Source organism: Vanellus vanellus, assembly GCF_965231255.1.
Source record: "Vanellus vanellus genome assembly, chromosome: 5".
Taxonomy (NCBI): domain Eukaryota; kingdom Metazoa; phylum Chordata; class Aves; order Charadriiformes; family Charadriidae; genus Vanellus; species Vanellus vanellus.
In genome coordinates this window covers 7,359,705-7,380,486 of record NC_138910.1, presented here as the reverse complement: position 1 = coordinate 7,380,486, position 20,782 = coordinate 7,359,705, and the positions used below count along the sequence as shown (strand labels likewise).

The window sequence follows — 20,782 nt, the reverse complement described above, 5'->3', positions numbered from 1 at the left end:
CAGCACCAGGGTAATTAATCATGGAATCACAGAATTGTCTAGGTTGGAAGGGACCTATAAGATCATCAAGTCCAACCATCAACCTAACACTGGCAAGTCCACCACTAAACCATGTCCCTAAGCACCACATCTACCCATCTTCTAAATACCTCCAGGGATGGTGATTCCACCACTTCCCTGGGCAGCCTGTTCCAATGCTTGGCAACCCTTTTAGTGAAGAAATTTTTCCTAACATCCAATCTAAACCTGGTGTAACTCGAGGCCATTTCCTTTTGTCCTATCACCTGTTACTCGGGAGAAGAGATCTACCCCCACTTTTCTACAACCTCCTTTCAGGTAGTTGTAGAGAGCGATAAGGTCTCCCCTCAGCCTCCTTTTCTCCAGACTAAATAACGCCAGTTCCCTCAGCTGCTCCTCATACGACTTGGTCTTGTAATGCAACCCTCCATCTCTTGAGTCGCCACTAGGAAAAGCGGTCACTGAGAATGGCCACAAGCTGGTGGACATGGTCCATGGAGTTACAAAGGCAATGGAACCTATGGAGGATCCCATTTCATCTTTAAGGGAAGAGCTACCTGTGGTCAGTTGAGTAGCTCCACTGGTTGCACGTGAGAGCTTAGGTCTGGACCTTACATGGAGACCATACGTATAGACACACAAATATAGGAGCCTGCACCTGGAGCTGAATCTCTTTAAGTCTTTTGGTCAGACCTGTTGTGCCTCCAGCCTGCTTGAAGTGTATTCCCACAGAGCCCAAAACCCATATCAGTAAGTTTGCATGTGTAGAACCTCTTGCTCGTTAGGACTGTCTATTTAATTGTGTTTGAGGGGATTTTACTGAATAGCTGGTATACTCATGCATGGTTTCTCATTCATGCCAAACTGGAAGTAAATGCCTGTCTTCTGGGATGTATAAAGCGCATTTTGAATATTCACCAAAAATCCATTTTCTAAGTAAGTCTCTTTTCTCTTCTACAAGTAATCCGAAAAATCTGAGTCATCACATCATCTTGAAATGAAAAAGCAAAACCGTACGTCCTGGCTGCTCTTTTTCAAGCACATTTACATTTCATATCAAAATAGTTGGCACTCTATTAGTCGTAGCACTCTTGTGAGGCAGCTGCCAAAGAGCATTCTGGGAAATCTTCCTGTATCTCCGGTCATGTTTGGCTTGCTGGAGATAAAGAGGATTTATGAAACTTGACAAATTCTAGTTTGTAATAAATGAGCAACCACAATTTCAGCCTCATCTTTGCCTGAGTAGCTCTTTGATTTGAGATATTTACCTAAGATTTTGGTCAGGTGAGAATTCTTTTCCAGTCGCTTTGGTGTTCTGCTCATATTTTATAGTGTTGATAATAAATCTAACCTGATAGTGGAATAACTAACTCTTATCAGCTGAATATAAAAAGGCCTTTTAGATTATCCAGTTTACCTTTTGTCAATATGTCATTGTACTCTGGGTACTTGCTAGGGTATTACTTGGTTTTATCTTGTAGCAATCCTCTTCCCATGTGAATTTTCCACTTTCAGGATAGTAAATGATCTTGAATCATGCTGAAATCAATGAGTCATAAATGTGGCGACTGCTTTGTCAATAGGCAGTATTTTCTTCAATACTTCTTTCTGCTAAAAGATTGTATTTGTTCTGCCTCTTTTGGCTGCATTTCCCTTTTGCTTTTAATTTTTTGTGTTTCTAGGGTGGTCTTTTGTAATTTCAGGTGCTCCCACAATTCTTCTGTATGTATTTTCCAACCGAATCGCAATTTTTGCATCTTGACTACAGTGCTATTTAACACTGCTACACAAAGTTAAATTTTAGTATTTCCTCTAATGGCACTTTGCCGTGACCCAGAAATGCAGCCGCCTGATATGTAATACTTGGAGGTGATTTTTGAGGTTTTGTCTCTTTACAGGATTCAGAAAACTCATAGTCACTGATTTAAAGCTTCCCTATTGTTCTCACATTCTCAGTTGTGAGAAGTAAATCCAAAATGGTTTTGCCTCTGATTGAAGACTATTTTTTGGTTCATAAAGTTTTCTTCTTTGTCACTAAGTAACATGCACGGAACTTAACTATCAAGGCTTTAAAGCCATTTAAAATAACAGTTTGAAGCTCGCTAGTTAGAAAAAAAAAATCATGGGCAAATTAGATTGACTTGCATTTTGCTTCAGAGGTTTCGTATTCGTTCCAGCTACAATAGCGTGTTCAGTCAGACGTCATCTCTTGATTGCTCAAAGACCCAGCTAAACAATCTGGAAACTGAAATCCTATCATCTCTGTTACATATTCAGTGATCCAATAACATGCGCTACCTGCGGTGTCTCGACTTTGTATTCATCTGACTTGGAAATGTAATTAATTGACTTCAATTGAATTCATCAAAGCGTTCTTAAAAAGAGTTAATATGCGAGTTGTGCTACAAGTCCCTGAAATAATTACCTGAAATTTATTTTGTTAGCTCTCTGCTGCCGTGTGGATAGCTGTCACAGCCCCCGTAGCCGATCGGAGTGGCCTCCTTGTTTGCCCCAGCTGTTGGCATTTCTAGCAGCTAATTCTAAGAGGTCTGAAATTAGTTAATTATAGGAGGTTACATGTCTAGTGAGTGAGAACAGCTGTCTCTGTTTCAGTGAGCATTTTTCCTCGTGGATCAATAGTGATGTACAATGCTCAGGACTTGTGACAATTGAGTTATTATTCTCTTGAATCTTCCGGGGGGGGGGCGGGGGGTGTAATATTGCAATAGCTGATCATAGTAAAAGTGGCACCAAGAAATACAGCGGACTCTCAGGTTTTGCAGTGACTTTCATCGTAGATGTGAGTCGGAGTCATTACGGTTTGGAAATGCTTTCCCTCCCAAGCCACCTGGAAGAGAAATTGTAGACTTGTATAGACATTGGGACTCACTGAAGTCTTCATCATGACTAGAATCATAGAATAGCTGGGGTTATAAGGAACCTTTAAAGGTCATCTAGTCCAGTCCCCTCTGCAATGACCAGGGACATCTTCAGCTAGATCAGGTTGCTCAGAGCCCCAATCCAACCTGCCCTTGAATGTTTCCAGGAATGGGGCATCTACTGCTTCTCTGGGCAACTTGGGCCAGTGCCTCACCACCCTCACAGTAAAGAATTTCTTCCTAATATCTAGTCTAAATGTACCCTCTTTCAGTTTAAAGCCATAACCCCTCATCCTGTCACTACACTCCCTGATAAAGGGTCCCTCCTCATCTTTCCTGTAGCCCCTTTAGGTACTGGAAGGCCGCTATAAGGTCTCCGTGAAGCCTTCTCTTCTCCAGGCTGAACAGTCCCAACTCTCTCAGCCTGTCCTCATAGCAGAGATGCTCCAGCCCTCGGATCATCTTCGTGACCCTCCTCTGGACCCATTCCAACAGGTCCATGTCTTTCCTGTGCAGAGGGCTCCAGAGCTGGACACAGAACTCCAGGTGAGGGCTCAACTAGTACGTTGAGATGTGGGTTTGGCAGAGGATCTGCAGTATGGAGGCTGGATTGAAGAATGAAGCTTGCAGAGAGTTGTATTTCTAGCCCACGAGATAATTTATTCAGGTAAAGCATGAGAATTATGCTCGTCCAAGGCTTTCCTGGAAGAATGTACACTGCTCCTTGTGCATAGCTGGGACTATGATTTTTTTTGTACAGCTTTATCAAAAAGTTGGTAACTGCTGTATTTTTTTAGATTCATTGTTTTATTTTTACTCATCTTTTTAAAAAGTAATGGTTATATAGGGAGGCAGATAAGGTTCAGAACCTAGATGCATCTCAAAGAGAAAATTTATGCAAATGCCTTTTCATTTCAAAAGACTGCTCATGTTATTGCAAATGGCTTGTTAAATTGTTACAAAACATCCACATTGGCATGAACAATATAACGGTTCATTGCACTGTTAAAAATAGTCAAATCCTGTTGCTGCCAACGCATTTACCTTACTTTGAGGTTGTGTGTTTCCTTATGAATAGCCAGTTAAATATAATGTGGCCAGCTATTTGTAGTGCAGTATGCATTATTCAAGCTGTTTGATAAATTAAACAGCTTAAAGGGCTCTCTAATGGGTTACAACCTTTGTGATGTACAATTATGATGCATATGAAAGCCTGGATCAATGGACAGCTTTTAAAATCCGTCACAAAGAAGGTCTAATAGTATATATTAATGTGTGATATGTTAACAGCTCTTACTCCAGAACTTAGCATTCACAACCTCGCAGTTTTATTGTATTTAATATCACTCTCTTCCCGAACAAACTTTCTGTGCTTTGTCTGTTCTCTTGTTGCCTGGAGCAAAGGCTGGGTACCTCCTTCGTGTATGTTTGTGTCCCTCACTTTTTATGTCAGCTTAAAATAGTGACAAGCGGTCATGGTGGCAAAATGTCAATGGCTAAAAGAAATATTAAAAAATGCAGTAGTTAATAGTTCCAAGAATTCCTCCACAGAATCAGGATGATGGCTTTTATAATTTTTAAATTGTTCTTTGGGAAAAAATCCAATTCATTTCTATCTTAACATTTTATGTACCTCTCATTGCTTCAGAATATTTTATTTCTGTACTGGTTTATATAATCTGGCCTATAGATCCCTGGCTCTAGCTCCACTTTTTCCGCACTTCATAGAAAAGGGTAATGGGAATGATGAGCTTCAATACAATAAAGTAGGCTGAGACAGTACAGTTGTGCACATAAGGGAACTTACTGTGTCTGTGTGTGACGTCCTGTTGCTGTAGGCTGTTGGTCTGGGGCCTGAGTTAGGTCCCTGTTACTATTTCCGTCTAGAAATTAATTCCATCTAGAAATTAATTAAGGCCTCTGGCCTTCTACCTCCGCGCATCACAGCTACCTCCATTTCTTAGGACTTGTTTCCTCTCTTATATTTATGGCCAGTCAACACCCATGCTCATCCTCCTTCTTTGATCCGTAAATCTTTTATCTGTTTCTAGCCTGGGTGCTGTTGGAAGTGGGTTTCAGTAGTCCAGAATAGAAGCAGAAACTGGACAAAGGTTTTCCACTTGCTAAGCAGGTACTAAACTCTGCTGGTCCCCAGGCTGCAGCAAGAATTACTTGTCCTTCCCGGTAGCACCAGCCCTCTGGCAGAGCAGAGCCGTAGTTTCCTGGAAAGATCAGGTGAAGGTGCCGAGTCTCCAGAGTTGCTCTCATTGCACTTTGCTGGAGACATCCCTGGAGCCAAGACCCACGCGAGAGGCCGAATTTCTCCCCAATTTGTTTTTCACTTTCCTTTACATGAGGTCTATGCAAGAGTTGCTCGATCTGTACCCCGGCACGGATCAGTGAGTTCTGTGCGTGTGGAGAGCTTCAGCACCTGCAGAGAGTTCTGCGTTGCTCTCAGTTCAGCCATCACCTGGCTTTGACACTGCCTAAATCTATCTTAATAAATCAGCGCGACCTAAGTCTATCACCTTGGCTTCCAATTTCTGTCTAAGGAGGTTTGCTGCTATGCCCAACTCTACCCCGTTGTTACCTACGGGATTTATAACCACAGGCATAAAAATACGTAGCATGACTATAAAGAGATCATCTCAAAAATACAAGTGAACGTTAAGCTCCCGCTACTGAACGCTCCCGTTGTACGTACGAGCTTTACTCTTAACAGTGTTGTTGGGTGCACCTTTTCCTCTTACCTAGTGCTTCCTCTGTAGAAGTGTTGACTAATTCCGGTCACAAACCAGTTATGATTATCTTACAGGAGGTAATGGCTGACTTAATGTAAAAATAATTAAAAACCCCCTTAGTCTATGATCACTGAAAGTAGTAGTTATTAATAGAACAGTAGGAAGTAAAATAATGTCTTTGAAAGTATAGCATCCACTTAGTGGGAAGAGAGGAGTTGTAAATGAAGATACTCAGTAAAGGATTGCTGAATCACAGTGGGTTTTATTTATTTAAAACCCCCAGAACTGTAGATTCATATATGCTGGCAATAAGAAACTTGGATTCCTAGTGGAGTAGAGCAGATCCAGTCTTGATCCGTGGATCCAAATGCCACCTTCACAATTTCATATGGAAGACTATTTGAACAGTCGAGTTGGGTTTGTGATTTCCTTCATTTGTGAGAATATTCAGAATCAACCCCTTTTGTAATCTTGCACAAATCTTAGTTAAATCTGTGGTAATTTCTTACTTTAATTATGCAAGTAACCTTTCTTTCTTTTGCTGCTTTTTCTATAATATTACTGACTGCTGTTTCTGTCCTACCTCCTAAAAATGTAATTTGCCATTGATGGTGATTGTTTTTTCTCCCAGTATTTTTAAGGTCCATATTCAGGACTAGATAAATACCATTGGTAGTGATGGCAGTGGTGGCAGTGGTGACAATGGTGACACATCTTCCTCCTGCCATGCAGCTTACACACTTCTCTCGGTTATTGCTTGTTAACACCCTCAGCATCTCCCCACTGGAAACAATCCCTCTTCTTTAACTTTCACCATTCACATCCCCTAATGACTTTGAGTCTGCCAAGCCATTCCTCAACCTTTGCCACCTCGTAAATATTGAATTTTTGCAGCCTGGGGTTTTGGAGGGGTCCTGCAGGAGTTGTGCACCCAAGCCCATTGAGATTCCAGGGTAGCTGGATACTCAGCTCAGTCTCGCTCCTTTGAAAATCCCAGCTTTCATCTTTTTCTTTGCAAGTCATTCCCTCCTGCCGCTTATTCAGTTCCATGTATGTTTGGCTCAATTTTTTACATGGTTAACTTGAAAGAGTAAGGCCAGAAAATCAATTATAAAACTAAATTGACTTCTCAATTGACGTAAAGAGAAATTCAACAAATAATATTACAGGATATTAGTTACAGTTTGCCAACTTTGAATTTTTGCATGTTGCCCGTGCACGCAGCTTGATTAAATGAACACTCTTCCTACAGAGATTCTTTATTATTCAAAACTAGTAAAAGTGGGGGAGCTTATCGCATCAGCTCTGGCTTCTGAACAACACGGCTCATCGGCGCAGTGAGAACGCCGGCCTCGGAGCTGCCCTAAACCCGTCGTTTATTTGGATCCTGGCAAACACAAGATAGACTTTGACCTGGTTGAGTCACGGCTATTAAACTGGTTTGCTACCCACCAGGAGGACATCTGAGAGGGAGAATGGTCCTGCTAGCCAGGAAATCTGGGTGGCTTTATGAGAGAGCGTGCAGCCCTGAGCTGCGTCAGCGCCCTGCAATTGAGCACGACGGGGTGCACGCTGGATGGGGGGAAAAAGCGCTATTTTATTAAAAGAAGTCACTTATCTACAAATGCTGCATATTTTCTGGCTGCAGGTTCTTGTTTTGAAGGGAGCAAAAGCAGGTATTTCCGAGATGGCGCAGACTTAACTTATTCCACAGCATTCATTGATTTTTTTCCCTTTGGTAACGTAATGCAGAGAAACACTAATTGGGACTAGCTACTGAGATACCTTCTTTGATTTTTTTAATTTGTTTTTGTTTATTGGCAAATCATTTAAGTTATCAGTGTTAGTGGGGAGGATGAACAATCAAATTAGGTGTGGACAAGGCAGAAAACTATTGGTAAACACTTAGCATAGGTTTAATTTTCCGATAATTAAGAACAATTGGGCATTTTAGATGACCGTGGATATTTGAATAAGATTACCATTAAAAATGATTTGACAAGGTGTGTGTCAGCAATAAGAACATAATAGAATTTCCTTCCCATAGTGTAAGCATAAGGAAAATAGGCCCTGACGACGTATTTTAAGACCGGACCAGACTTTTTTCCTCTTTGTCCTGATATTTATTCTGTTTAGTTCTGCTGTCAGCTGTGCAACTAATCCAGTTTACGGCAGTCTGAGGTCTAGATTTATGCTGCATTGCCATTACATTTCTCTTTAATATTCACAATACAGGAATTATCCATACTTTCACCTGTGCAGGGTTCAGTCTTTGCAGGCAGTTTGTTGCATGATAATAAGCCCGTGGTTTTAAACTGTTAGCTTTTTTTTTCTTTTTGTAATTAAAGTGCTCTCCAGAAAAATCATGTTTTAAATTCCCAAGCATTTATGAAAATACATTTCGACATGCATTAGTCGTTTGGTTTTCTTTGCTGTTCCTGAGAAATCTTTGGTCCTAATGAGAGACTGTCAGGAATTAAAGAGGTCATCTTGTTCAGTAAGTGGCTGTGAATACCTTTAGTAGGGGTTTACTTCTGTTAGGTTTGCTGGGACCACTTCCACGCACCCATTCCCACTGCACTGGATTGTGGGACAACTTCTGAGTTCCAGCAGGTCGGAGCCCCTACCCTCGGGGATGCTTTTCTGTCCCAGCCTTGCAGTGGAAATGGCTGTTACGTATTCCCATAATCACCCTGGCTTCAGAATAAGCTTATTTAGAGCATTTTTTGTGATTTTATTTAACGAGACAAGGCAGCAATCCTTAGTGCTCTTCACCACCGATTAGGCTTGCTCAGTGTCATGGGCGTTTAATCTTTAGCGCCACGACTCCTTCCTCCTCAAATAGTTCCCTTTGGCATGAGACATGGATGGGACAACTGGGATGGAGACACCGGCAGTGGCACTGTGTTCCCCGTGCTTATGCTGTAGCCTCAGATTAAGTAAACCAAGGGAAAAACTTAAGAAACGCATGGGCAGAGCCAGGTGACACCTCCGTGTGACATCCAGAGAAGAGGTCTCTGCAGAGGAGGGGTAAGCAAGAGGCTGCAGGAGGGGACTTGCTGGGATGAGCAGATGCTTTCCACTACGTAAAGGAGATGCTTCTTGGAAGGCAGAAAACATTTAGTCGCTATTGCCAAGCCTGCAGCTGAAACGAAAAGCGAAACAGCCCCACGCCACAGTGCTAAGGGAGTGAGGATGGGGGGCGGCTAAAAACAAACGATTTTCCTGCCTGTGATGTACAAACACAAATGAAACCCGGCCTCAGTTGGTTCGTATTCACATGAAAATGTAAACAAGCAAATCCCAGTTTATAGGCAGCCGGACATCAGTATTTGCATCACATGCTTTGAAAAGTCACCCTGTCTTCTTGTTGGCATCATAACTGAGATGCAATTACAAATGTCCTTCCTGGAAATGAAAGCTTTGCTGTAACATTGGTTATTACTTAAAAACGCATTAACAGTGCCAGAAATCCTGTCCCGTTATTCAGTACTGTGGCATTTTACTAGAAGTCTTGGGAGAAGGTGGAGGGTAGAGCACAGCGAAATGGCACAGTCTTTATCCCATTGTCCCCAAGGATCCTCAGAAAAAGTTATGGAAATAAATAGTGTAGGAGTGCCTAAAACAGCCAAATCAGGGTGGACAAAAGACGACTTTTAGTAATACTGGGTTCTTACCTTTGAACCACATTTCTTTTTCTTCACGTGCTTTCGAGCGTCTTTGGAACAGAAGCGTGATTATTTTGTAGCTCGGCACGGCCGTGGATGTGCACGTAACAACCCCGGGCGGGCGGTGTCTCTCTGATTTACTCGGCTCTCTTGTACTGTCCATCACTTTTGTATATAGGTGTGTGATCCGAATATTATGCAGATCCGAACTCGACAAGTGCTAAGGTCTTCTGTCAACGCAGAGCCCTGCCCTGAAGATTCACAAATGAAGCCATGTGTTCTTAACCAAAATTGCTTCCAATATCAGTACAATCTAACAGGTGGGTATAACTTTCCAATATACTCCTAGCAAGAAGTGACACCGATTATTATAACATGTATTAAATTGATGTTCTGCTTTTCCAAATATCTTTGCATAAAAGATTCAGCTCCTTAAAGGCTTTCACCAGTTGTTTTTAGTTACGTTTGATTGCAGTGTGGGTTAAAGCTTTGTCATGAAAGGAGAGGTGTAGGCATCGCTGATTTCACTAAAATTAATTACATGCCTACATTTATTTATTTATTTATTTTTGTCCACAGGTTAGTGGACAAATGCACAGTTTTTAATTTAAGTTGTCATTCAGGTACACTGGAAAGAAAACAGGTTAAATGGGATCTCTTCTTTTTGGTGGGTTATCAACAGAATTAATTGCAAAATTCCAGTCAAAAGAGTATCATCTGTGTAAGTCTGGTGAAGCCAATAATAGCAACAAAAGTCTGGTTTGAAGGCAAATATGGATGGGCATGGGATATTCAGAGCAAAATGCATTATTTAAGACCTTAGAAACAATTACATCTGTTGCAAACAAACTAACAAAAACAACAAAAAAGGAAAAATTCCTTTTGTTTTGAGCAGCTCGGATAAATGAGATAGGCAGAGAGAGGAGAGGGGAGATCTAAGAGGAATTTGGGGGCTAGTGGGAAGGGAGAACAAAGCAGGAGGAAATGTTATATCTGAATATAAACTCAGCGTGTTTGAAATAAAAGCCCTAGAAGCACACAGGCAGAGGGACGATGCCTTTTTTATCATCACATTTCAGCAATGCAGAACATTTATGTGTTTGTGTTTATCAGAGATGGAAGACACAAAGTAATAGGTTTTCTTCTCGCATACTTCCTGTTTATTGGTGGTGTATGGAATTTTTTTGTTGTTTGTGTTACGCTTTTTTCTTTATTTTAAACGGTGTTTTAAGGCTTATTTTAGTTCAGTTGTCTTCTGACCATCATAATTTCAGACAAGTAATAAGATACGAATTTTCATCTGCTAGAAACGCTGTTTTTATTTCATGAGTATTAGAGCTTGGTTTTAAATAATGGGAAGGTTTGCCTTGAGACAAGAAATAGGTTAAACCAGAGTTACCCTTCAGAAACTTCCCCAGCTACTGTATCAAAATGAAATTTTACTTCAGACAATACGGTCTTGTAAATGTGCCAACTGGGTTGAACTGATACCCTTTATCAGTGCTTAACAGTTTCCCGTGCGCTCCGAGGTACCGGTTTCATTACGGGGATATCTGAGTGCAAAGGAAGGAGTTTCTCCTCCGAGACTTGCTCAGTTTTAAGAGCCACTTTCTTTCGTGCGGGTTGTTCTTGGCTTTGGGATGCCCTGACGTGGGGAAGCGCCGCTTTAGGGGAAGGTAACCCGTGTGTTGAGTAAAAAGATGGGGAAACAGAATGATGGCCATGACCTACAGCACCGCGTCCTTTGCTTTGTGTCTGCAGGCTGGAGCGGGTGCCAGCTGGGTGCCAATGCCACCTGCGGGCACGGAGAGCGGCGGCGCCTCCTGAGCTGCCGGCGCAGCGACGGGGCCACCGTCAGCACGCAGCTCTGCCAGCGGGTGAGGATGGCACGCGTGGGGTGGGGAAACCACTGGGGCTTCATTTTGTTTCTAGAAAGCCGCTGCCTTCTGTTCTGCACCAAGACACCGTCCACAGATGGTGGAGAAATTGCGTGCGGTGCTGGGAGCGCAGCAGTTGGGTGCTTTGGGGAAGAACAGCATCCCCGGGGTGTTAGTGGGTGGTATCACTCCTTGACTCAAAGGGGAGGTTTTGGGGTTGGAGTAGCGTGCGTGGGGCGCAGCGATAGACCCTGCACCATAAAGCTGGCCACCAGGGCCAGATGGTGCCCTACGAGAAGTTTGGGATTGTCCTTTCAAGGTAAGACCCAAACACTGACGGACTCGTAGATACTGAAACTGCTTTCACCAATTGCACGTTCGGAAAAACTCCCTGTAAGCAACAACATTGGCATCCCATGGGAATCGCTGCCAATTTTCAGTCTCCCGAGTTTGTGCCCAGTGGTGGCAGGAGGTGGCCGGGGTCCCCGGGGAGGCTGACGCCTGTGTTTCCTTCTCATCTCACAGCTTGGCCTGGAGAAGCCCGTGCAGACGAGCAGTCGGTGCGTGGTGGGATGCGCGGTGGACTGCCGGCTCTCGCCGTGGTCAGCCTGGTCGCAGTGCTCCCACACGTGTGGCACTGGCGGTGAGTCCCTTCTTGCCCTCTTTCCCCACTCCGCTCCTCAGCCACGCAGCCCCGGTGGGATCCCCAGCCCCAGGGGGGGCTCACGCAGCCCCCGAGCAGGAGTACGGAGCGCAGGGACCGCCCCGAGCCACACCGAACCCTTCCCAGGTGGTTTTTAGACATTCTCAAGGTCCTGAAGTGTTGGGTTGTTTGAACAAAGTAGGTTGTTTTCAAAAAGTACACAAAAGCGAAAAATGCAATTCAGGAAACCAAGTGGACAGCTGCCTGGAGGATTATTTTATTAATTAATTAAAACTCGCAGAATTCAGTCATAGGAAACATTAACCCCAGAGGCAGGAGGAGTATGTAGAGCTAGCGAAGAGCTGGGGAGGGTTACACAATTCTTAAGAAATGGATAAATAACTAAATACAAATCCTCTGATGAAGTTACTTTTAGTAACATAATTACATCCCATTGAAGGAAAACCACTAAGACTATTTTCATCATTTTGTATACACCTCTGTCTCCATCTTGCATCCGCAGGTCCCTTAATACTTGCGTCACTCCAGTAACTCCAGTGAGGTGTTTTGTTGCCCATAGTGCTCACCAGCATACAAAGTGAAAGGACTAGGACCTTTTTTTAAAGTTTATATGATTTAAAACACCCTTTGAGTATTGACACGAGGAAACGCGTTGAAGCTTTTATTCAAAATAAGCCCACGACATTATTTCCCAAGGTTTCTGATGTGCGTTAGATGTACTGCTAATGGTCTTTAAGATTTGAGAGCCATAATGTATATTTGAATCAAATTCACTTAAGGTCAAAAAGGAAAAAGCTCTTAACTTCCATAAAGTGATTCCTTCAGATGGATTTCGGAGATCAAAGCATGTTACAGAAAAAGCTTAATATTTGGATTAGTGGTGTTCTTTCTTTGCTGAGCTTTTAGCCCTTTTGTAAAGTAGTGCTTTCTTAACAGAAATGAATAATTCATAGGCAGTGTTTTAACAACAACACACTAGGAATACTATTAATTCCAAATTTTATTTTTTCTTCAAAATCCATTTTGGAGTGTCAATGCTCATGCTGCTGAATGGACTTAAATTATATTTTTGAGTGTTCAATCACTTACTAAAATAAACAGAGCTACGTGTGCAAAAGCAAGTTGTAACTTCTGTGTGGCTTTTAGCACGCTAAAGGAGCAGCTCATCCTATATAATACCTGGAGGGGTTTTTTGTCCTCATGCTCTTACACAGCATAGTCTGCAAAGGGACATACTCGAGTAAAGGTATGTCTCATATTCCGCTCCTGATCCTGAAATGTTAACATAAATCCTAAAGACAGGATAAAAAGCTGGTGGTTCCCAGTGCATGGAAGGAGCAACCAGTTACCTCATGTCCTAAATCAGAGCTGGGCTTCTGCAGAGGAAAACTGGAAATGTCCGTGCCCTGCCGAAGCAGACCTCAGCTCCTCCTGGGAGTCTCCTGGCTGGAAGTGCCAAACCTCGTTAAGGCTACTGGAACCACAGAGTCAAGCCCAAGCTCGGCTCAGTCTACGCGTCGTCTTCTGGTCCTCGAAGATCATAACTCCATGATACTGCTAGCTGGAGAGCTGGCTTGTACAGTTCAGGACATAGATGCGTACGATTTAGAAGCTGGAGATACTCTTGTGTGAACCTACGGCAGCTAAGCAGCTGCGAAAGTCTTAAAAATTATATCATAAGGAAGTCAAGTTTTGCTCAGTCCTTCTCTGTCATTTGAACAGCTTTGCAGGGACCCACGAGTCTTCTGAATCTCATCCCAAAGCAGGAGCATCAGTGAAAGCAAAGTACTTTGCATCCAAGTTATTCCAAGTGCATGGTTTATTTCACTGCAGCCCCGGTCCTGATCTGAGTTTTGCTGCAGCAGCTGTCAAGCGTGGAGCTACACCGATATCAGACATCCCTGATGGAGGGACCTTGGCACCAGTCCTGCAGCCGTGGCCTTTGTATGGTTCCAACAGCAGAAACACCCTCACTTCAGCTTCTTCACTGAGTTCCAGTTGGTTATAAATGCTACTTGATGATGGTGTTAACAGAAGACATTAATTATAGACTCATCTACAGGTGGTACTTCACAGATGAATACAGTGTGGGTTTCCTACCCGAAGGTTCAAGATACAATACCTTTGAAATCATCGTGAGTTTCTCACAGGCATCTGCGAGAATAGAATGAAGCCTCAAATTGGACAGGGAAAACCAAAGGATGATAATAAACGAGCTGTGGGAACTGGCTGTAGTAAACACTGATTTGGCTTCCCTTTGCCAAATAAGTAATTGCCCACTATTTGATAAAGCTAAAATGTAGGACTCAGATGCACAGTTCTCAGGAATAATTCACAGCAAATCAATTGTACGCACCGTTACTGGCTCCGCTCACAATAATATTCTGTTTTTCTGGCATTTCTTGGAGAGCGTGTGAAGGGCCTGTTGAAGTATCATAAATGACTTCAAAGAGAAACGTAATTTAAATATAATTCAGATCAAAATTTGGTCTTGCTGGATTTACGTTTTCCTGTGTTTCTTAACTCAAGCATTGTTGCTAGCATTTTTATTCTGTCCGTCCCTTCCGGTAGCGGTTTGCTGTGATATATTTTAATGGATGGTACCTTTCTCTTGCTCAGGTTTTATTTTATGGAACAGTGCATTTAAACATGAAGTGGTGCTGCTGCGTATGTGGCACTGACAGCTAATATGGTTCTGGTACACAGCAGCCAAAGGCGAATATATTGATTTTTATAAATGATGATGAGTAAAGTAGATCTCTCTTTCCTGCCTGCGCTGAGCCTACGGAGATGTGTAACTGATATTTGCCTGTTGCAGCTGTAGTTCTGGGCAGCAGCAGTTCAGGATGCTGGCGAGGGCTTTAGGCTGACGGTGGGTTATATATTAGGGTTCCTCACATCAGTTGCTGTACCGCTATGAAAAGATGTATAGTACTGTGTTAATGGATGATGCTCCCACGGCCTGAATCTAAGCTACTGGAAAGATGTTTGCTACGGATAATCCCCAGCAAATTGTATTTCCTTTGTTAAGGCAAATGAATGCACGAGGAGGCTGAATTTTTCTGTTTTCCAATTCTCTATGATTTCTCCCAAGTTGTCTAACAGGAGCGCTAAATAGTATAAGAGCACCTAAACTCATGCTTCATCACCTATAAATCATAGAATCATAGAATGGTTTAGGTTGGAAAGGACCTCGAAGATCATCAAGTGCCAACCCCACCGCCATAAGCAGGGACACCTCCCACTAGACCAGGTTGCCCAAGGCCCCGTCCAGCCTGGCCTTGAACACCTCCAGGGATGGGGCCTCAACAACCTCTCTGGGCAACCTGTGCCAGTGCCTTACCACCCTCACAGGGAAAAACTTCTTCCTAATGTTCAATCTGAACCTGCCCTCTTCCAGTTTGAAGCCATTCCCCCTCGTCCTATCACTACATGCCCTGTTAAAAGTCCTTCCCCAGCTCTCCTGTAGGCCCCCTTTAAGTACTGGAAGGCCACGATAAGATCTCCCCAGAGCCTTCTCTTCTCCAGGCTGAACGGCCCCAACTCTTTCAGCCTCTCCTCATAGGAGAGGTGCTCCAGCCCTCAGATCATCCTCGTGGCTCTCCTCTGGACACACTCCAGCAGGTCCATGTCCTTCTTCTGTTGGGGACTCCAGAGCTGGATGCAGTACTGCAGGTGGGGTCTCACAAGAGTGGAGTAGAGGTGCAGAATCACCTCCTTTGACCTGCTGGCCGCACTTCTTCTGATGCGGCCCAGGATACGGTTGGCCTTCTGGGCTGCGATTGCACACTGCTGGCTCATGTTGAGCTTCTCGTCAATCAGCACCCCCAGGTCCTTCTCCTCAGGGCTGCTCTCCATCCATTCCCTGCCGAGCCTGTATTTGTGCTTGGGATTGCCCTGACCCAGATGTAGGACCTTGCACTTGGCCTTGTTGAACTGCGTGAAGTTGGCTTGGATCCACCTCTCCAGCCTGTCCAGGTCCCTCTGGATGGCTTCCCTCCCCTCCAGTGTGTCTACCTCGCCAAACAGCTTGGTATCATCGGCAAACTTGCTGAGGAAGCTGACTTCATCAGATAAACTATGGGACTTGCCTGAGTTACCCAGGGTTGAACGCGCTGCCGTGCCTTGCTCAGTCCTCAGAGCCCGGAAGAGACCTCAGCGGGTTGCAGAGATGTGTACCCCAACACCAGACTGACCCGTGGGACAGAAATGAGAGGGACAAGGATGTGCACGACTGAAAAATTTAGTGGTTATATTTTTCACTGATTCATCACCAATTTGGGAAAACATTTTTGGTGTCGCCTTATGAAGAAGAAACTTCTGTGACTTTTTCTCACTTGCTACTCGTTAAGCTCCGGTTTGGTGGTGCGGGGAGGCATTGCTGGAAGAGGGGCCACCAAAACCTCTCCCAGAGCTGGGGATGCCCCAGTGCCTACTGGTGGGACTGGCAGCGGGAAGTAGGTGAAGAGCCCCATTTATCACCTGTCCCCTTTGCTTGTGACTTGACCTAACCTGACCTCCAGGGCCGTATTTAACTAACTTGATCCCCGCTCTGGTCTTGTGGTTGCTTGATAGGGTGTGTTTTATATGCTCTGCTCACACTCATCAAACAGATAACAACATGTCAGTAATTTTGACTGGGATGAACTCTAGGAATTTTAATCATCTTGGTTTCAGCCACAACACATCACTTTGTGGGGATAAAATGGAAGGAATGGCAACATTTTTGGGGGGTAAAAAAATCTTATTCTTCTGATTAGAAAGTACGATTCTATGTTTCTGAGATGAAATTTTAACCGATGATGCAAAAAAGGATTTTAAGTGACCAGCATTAACAAGAGTAGCCTCTTTTTTCCTCCTTTCGAAGATAATGATAAATTTGAGGATATGAAGAAATATTTATTTTCAACTTTCAGCACACTTTCTGTCTTAATTTTCATATCATTTAACACTGCAGAGCAGAGGAAACAGAGATGTGGCCAATTCATGGGGAAACGACAGAAAAATTCATTGGGAAATTAAAGAAACGACTAGGATTGCTTTGACCCTCCCAGAGTTTGTATTGGAAGAAGAATAATTTGAGATCGAGTGAGATTCTGTTCTTCATAGGGAGCAAAAGATTAGGTATTTAGAAAGTAAAGATGGGGAGTTTTTGTGCTACTTGAGTGGTAGCCGGACACCTAGATAGTATTTATGGAGTGAGGACAAAAAAAAAACCCCAGAGCTTTAAGAAACTCACTGCAGTGATTGTGCAAAGAAAGACTTCAATGAAATTTCTTTCTTCAATGATTTATTCACAGTAGAAAAAGAGACCGATGGACTAAATGAGTCAAGCACCTGCTGACCGTTGTGAATGTAGTGAGTTTAAACGCTTTGGATAACCAACTGTAGGAAAAGAAAATGTAAATAAATACAGAACGGTTGTTAATTCCTCTTAAAAGGAAAATCATGTGTTCTATTCAACAATCTTCCTATTTACATTTTGCTAGAGAGGTGTTTAACAGAGTGTACGAAAGGAAATTATTTCTTTAATTAAAATAGCTTGATGAATGCTTCAGGCTCTCAGGGCCCTCCTAATGAAATCAGATCTTACATCTCCTTTTCTGTAGCCACCGTGCCTGGCAGAGCTCCCTGCCCCAGGGCATCCCAGAAACCCCACAGCCACCAGCTTCCCACAGGCTCCCAAAGAGCCTCTTCCATAGCTTACCAGTCCTCAGCGTTCAGAATTAAGAAGAATCTGGCAAATTTTGTCCATTGCTGGAGAGGAAGAAACAGCTAATTTTGGCCTGTTTAGGAGGGGAGGGCTGCCCGAGGGGAGGGTTTGCCGGCAGCCGGCTGGGGGGTTTCTCTTCCCTTTCTCTGATTCCCAGTGAACCACAGCGATTTCTTACCTTTCCTTTCCTCTCAGCCGGTAGGATTTTTTTTCCCACCTCCTAATGTATCTGATTCCGCGATGGCTGAATGCACAGTCATGCGGATAAGAGCTTTTATCATCACTTCTCTTACAAACTCCCCAGGTCCGGGGGATTAGAATTGGAAAAGGAAGAAATTTTAAAATTGGTTTAACTGGGTTTAAAAAAACGGAATGCAATGGGTCAGAGCAAAGGAATAGCATCGTAAAGGTAAGAGAGCTTGCTAAGGTACCCATCAGTAGCTCTTTCAGGTGTGTCTGCTTTTAATTTTTATTTGCTGAAATGTTTTTGGAACCCCTGCTCTGTGGAGAGTCAGGGTGGCAGTTATTAGAGATGTACCTGAAACCCAGCTGCGGTACTGTTAATTAAAAGGCGCATGCATAAATAGCTGGGAGGAGGATCTGGCTGAATATCGCGGGCTCCGCGCCTCGCTGGGGGGGGGGGAGGTCTGCTTCCCCCCCGCCACCCCCGGCCTCCCCTCCGCTGGCGATTGCGGCTGAACCGCTGCGATACAAATGGCAGAGCTCCACCGCAACACGTCATCTCTTTCCTTTTCAGTGCGTTAGCAATTACCGCCCGCATCTGTCTTGTCGCCTGTGTGTGCCCTTATTGCCCAGACCTTTTATTTGTTTAACTGCCTCTCAAATCCACGCCGACTGAAAGGGCAGAAATTTTATCCCTCTCCTCCCCCCCCACCCCAAATCTTGTGCATCCTGTTGCATAAGGACTTTTTTTTTCCCCCCTCACTTTTCTTTTTAATTGGAGCCGGGATTCTAATTGAAACATTCTGAGTGAAAACATTCCTGGATGTAAACGGACAGCAAAGGAGACAGAAATGGAATTGCTGTAACTTTAATGAATATATTCAGTTTTATTATTTCAAAAGTAGTAGCGTAATTGCTTTTTCCATTCAGCGGCTGAAGAAGTTTTCACCAATAATAAATAGGATTTTAATGGAAATGGCAGAAGTAGTTATGGACAGTAATAGCCACTAGAGTGTTTGCAGTTTTCAAATTAGATGCACATAATTGGTCATAAAAAGAAAATTTCATTTGTTAAAAAATCTCTGGAAACATATTGAATGTGTAACGTTAGAAATGATGCGGCTACAGGAATTATTTTCTTGTCATATTTAATAATCAGGATTTAGTCAAGTATTTTAATGTGCTGCATAAACAAATAATATATTTGGAAAACATACAAAACTGTGTTTAAAAACTGTGTTTGAAAATATCGGTGACCGCATCACTTTGACTTAGCAATTGCATCCATATTATCCAAATAGTCTTCCCAATTAACTGCTTCTTTTAGCCGATTTTAGTGATGGAAAATGAGCTAGGAATACTGATAAATCACAAAATCTTTCTTTCTTTCTTTCTTTCTTTCTTTCTTTATTTATTTATTTATTTCCTCCTTTCTTTCTTTCTTTCTTTCCTGCTTTCTTTCTTTCTTTCCTCCTTCCTTTCTTTCTTTCTTTCTTTCTTTCTTTCTCTTTCTTTCTTTCTTTCTTTCTTTCTTTCTTTCTTTCTCTCTTTCTTCCTTCCTTTCTCTCTTTCTTCCTTTCTTCCTCTGGGTCTCCTTCACCGTCTCATGTCTTCTCCCCTCGCCTAGGCCAGATGGTGCGTGGGCGCTCGGTGGTCCTGCGGGCGGCGGGCGAGGGCAGACCCTGCCCAGAGCAGCTCACCCAGCACAGGAGCTGCCCGGTGAAGCCCTGCTACAGCTGGATGCTGGGACCGTGGTCCCCCTGCAGAGTCCAGGTACGCCTTCCTCCTGCGCTCCCCGAGGGCTCCTGGGGTTCCCCGCGGCCGGGGTCAACGACAAAACTCACTCTTACACGGCAGAATTGATTGAGGCTGCCGTCTGCGGGTCGGAGGTGTATCCGTGGCCGTGGAAGGCACCGGTAAGATCTGTAGGGAAGCAGGGAACGTTCAGCAGCGGTAAACCTCTGCGCCTCATCTGCCAGCCATCAGCAGCGATTTATAGTAATACGGGTTCAAGTCACACGAGCTTATAGAGGTATTAAAGAGGATTTACAGAGTAAATGTGCTTGAGTGAGCATAGTCATCGTGACCTATAATTTAATTATATAAAATAACTCTAACAAAAAAGTAGATACACTAGATTTCAAGAGAGATTAGCCTTTTTTATCTTTTTTCTTCCCCCCCCCCCCCTTTTTTTTTTTTGAGGTACCGTATAGCAGGTCTTTCCCCACAAGGTCTCCGGTACAATAGTGTGAGTTATTTTATGAAGCGCTGGTTTCTACTTTCTCCTTAGCCTGGCTATCTTTTTAATGATCTTAAAATGGCTGGATTCAGTTGTGATGTGCTGTACCTACGCTTGGCACCGGAGCCATCACTTTTTCACTGCCAGTACTTGCATCAGCCTTGAATGGACTTTCCTCCCCTCCCCACCCCACCCCACCCCACCCCACCCCACCCCATGCTTTTTCTTCTCTTCTTATCTGTCAGATCACATTTCCGATATTAAAACATATCAGTCGGTAACCCAGGTTGAGCAGAAGTGAATCTTTCACAGTGAGGTTTCTCGGGCAGAGCGGAGTCCGCTCGGGCTGCTTAAAGCCGGCTGTGCTGAGGTGGTGGTGGAAGAAGTGGGGTTGGGGTGGAAGAGAGCCCTGTGTGGTCCCAGGGGACAGGACCTGCGCCCAGATCTGTGGCTGCTTCTCCACGTTATACCATGTAGGAGATGGAAGCCAATAATGCGCGTAAAGACACATCCCTTGTGTTTTCTGCTGTGCTTTCTACCGCGCTGCGGACGCCGTGAATACCTACCGTGTTTCTGGACGCGGTAGATGGACGTGTAGCGAATAGGGTGGGTGGCAGAATAGATACCCAGGGTTTTCCCAGGTTTTCATAAATTAAATCTGGAGCGTGACAGTCTTTGAACAGTCCGAGATCAGAGAAACAGAAATATGTTTATGTTTTATGTAACGAACAGCTCATTGTAACTAGGGATGTGAGTATGGTCCTTGTATGTACTGCACTCGGTATTTATTTATGTGTAAC

The 20,782-nt window shown here is 43.7% G+C and overlaps 1 protein-coding gene across 1 annotated transcript in view; it reads left to right on the top strand.

Moving 5' to 3' along the window:
• THSD7B (thrombospondin type 1 domain containing 7B) overlaps window positions 1–20,782 on the top strand; it is a gene marked incomplete at its 5' end in the record, with an annotated part of 282,468 nt that overhangs the window by 247,866 nt on the left and 13,820 nt on the right. Inside the window, 4 exons of the mRNA XM_082484447.1 lie at window positions 9,485–9,626; window positions 11,068–11,183; window positions 11,709–11,826; window positions 19,371–19,516. Coding sequence (XP_082340573.1) covers window positions 9,485–9,626; window positions 11,068–11,183; window positions 11,709–11,826; window positions 19,371–19,516 — 522 coding nt within the window. The remainder of the gene's footprint in view (window positions 1–9,484; window positions 9,627–11,067; window positions 11,184–11,708; window positions 11,827–19,370; window positions 19,517–20,782) is intronic.